Genomic DNA, 2,075 nt, shown 5'->3' with positions numbered 1-2,075 from the left:
ATTCTCAAGAGAGAGGTAAACTCTAATTTTCCTCAACAATTAATTGACAACAGAAAGGTAATCTCACAAAAAGTAGAAGAAGCTATTACTAATCGATATATTATATAGTCTGATTAGTTGTCAGCGGTGCCATAACAGTCCTTTGACAAAAGATTATTAATATAGATTTATATATCCTTAAATAGGGTCTTCATGACTCTCTGAGTGTGGGAGGAGCGACTGTTGGCGCTTCTACCCTGATTTTACAAGAACTCTGAAAAATTGGCTTTAAAAACAAAAGAGGGGGGCGCGTGGCAGGTCCGGCGGGCGCGAGGCGGCGGCGGTGGCCCGAGCCCGGCCCAGCCTCGTCCGCCCGCGGCCCGCCCGGCCTGACCCCGGCCCCGGCCTGACCCGGAGTGCCGCGGCCTCGCTACGGCCCGGCCCGGTCCGGAGCCTCCCGAGGGAGCGGCTCCGCCTGCCGAGAGCGCAGGCCCGGCCATGACCGACTTTAAATTGGGCATCGTGCGGCTCGGCCGGGTGGCCGGGAAGACCAAATACACGCTGATAGATGAGCAGGACATACCACTGGTGGAGAGCTACTCCTTTGAGGCTCGAATGGAAGTAGATGCTGATGGAAATGGTGCTAAGATATTTGCATATGCCTTTGACAAGAACCGAGGAAGGGGCTCTGGCAGGCTTCTGCATGAGTTGCTATGGGAACGACACAGGGGAGGTGTGGCTCCCGGGTTTCAGGTGGTACATCTCAATGCTGTGACTGTGGACAATCGCCTGGATAACCTGCAGCTGGTACCATGGGGCTGGCGACCCAAAGCTGAAGAGACCTCCAGCAAACAAAGGGAGCAAAGTTTATACTGGCTTGCAATCCAGCAGCTGCCCACAGACCCTATAGAAGAACAGTTCCCTGTCTTGAATGTGACCCGGTACTATAATGCCAATGGGGATGTGGTGGAAGAGGAAGAAAATTCCTGCACCTACTATGAGTGTCATTATCCTCCCTGTACGGTGATTGAAAAACAGCTTCGAGAGTTCAACATCTGTGGGCGTTGCCAGGTGGCTCGATACTGTGGCTCTCAGTGCCAGCAGAAGGACTGGCCTGCCCACAAGAAGCACTGTCGGGAAAGGAAGCGTCCCTTTCAGCATGAGCTTGAGCCAGAACGATGACGGGCTGAAGAACTGCCACTGCTTCAGGTTCAAAGTTTCCAGCTCGCTTGTCAGAGCACAGTGGAAGACAGACTGGCAGTTGAACCTGGAGGTGCCAAAGAAGCCAGCAATGGGTCCAGAGCAGCTGCCATAAGACCTCACAGCAACAAGCAGCCTGTGGGGACAGTGCCCCTCCAGTTTTCACCTCCAGCAGAGACACCGGGGAGGCTCCCTAGGACCTTTCTCATTATTTATATGTTAATATGTTTGTAAACTCATGTACAGTTTTTTTTGGGGGGGAGGCAAGGGGAGGGTTAGCAACTTCAAATAGACTCATTTGTTGTATTCCTCAGATGGTAAACAGTCACCACTCAGCTAGAGACTGTCGTGTAGTCGAGCTTCTCTCCTGGGCAATGGGAGGTCCCACTGAGAGGCTTGCACAGAGTCATGTCTAAACAGGCAGAGTAAAAGGGGTAGAATCAAAAAAAAAAAAAAAAAAAAAAAACAAAAGAGGGGGAACGGTACCCTCTCAGAAGGAGTCCCCCTCTTCATTATGGCTTGTTCACTTTTATCTCTCTAAAGCTGAAAGCTCATGGCAAATCTGCTCCTGACTGCCTCTGGCACCACCAAGACCAAGAAAACTTTGCCACAGATATGGGGAAGGACCCTCTTACCCTTAAAGGGAATGGTCCAGACCCAGTTCCCTTATGGGGCCGAGGACTGATATGCCTGTCCGATACCCCAGAAGGCACAGCTAACCGGATACCAAAAAGATTAATGAAAAACAATAGATACCCTCACAAAGCCAGGCCCAACCATAAATACGATGAATAACAATTTATATCCAGGGAAGAGAAATCTCCCTGAGAATCCCCTTCTTTTTCCTTTCCAGGTAAAAATGAATCACCCGTGATGTCTGCTGTTAGAAGTTCTAA

General features: G+C 50.5%; 1 protein-coding gene across 1 annotated transcript; it reads left to right on the top strand.

Annotated features, from left to right (window-relative positions):
• Nucleotides 1–288: 288 nt before the first annotated feature.
• LOC114635633 (zinc finger MYND domain-containing protein 19) lies at nt 289–1,520 on the top strand. Its single transcript, XM_028784138.1, has one exon. The coding sequence runs from the start codon at nt 478–480 to the stop codon at nt 1,159–1,161; it is 684 nt and encodes a 227-aa protein (XP_028639971.1). The 5' UTR covers nt 289–477; the 3' UTR covers nt 1,162–1,520.
• Nucleotides 1,521–2,075: the final 555 nt, after the last annotated feature.

This window comes from Grammomys surdaster, unplaced genomic scaffold (genome assembly GCF_004785775.1).
Source record: "Grammomys surdaster isolate TR1022 unplaced genomic scaffold, NIH_TR_1.0 114591, whole genome shotgun sequence".
NCBI classification, from domain to species: Eukaryota; Metazoa; Chordata; class Mammalia; order Rodentia; family Muridae; genus Grammomys; species Grammomys surdaster.
Note: the sequence above shows the minus strand (reverse complement) of the source record. Positions and strands in the feature narration are given on the sequence as shown.

Bases quoted from the DNA above. Each gene is read 5' to 3' on its own strand.
- LOC114635633 (XM_028784138.1), top strand. From the start codon at position 478: ATGACCGACTTTAAATTGGGCATCGTGCGGCTCGGCCGGGTGGCCGGG.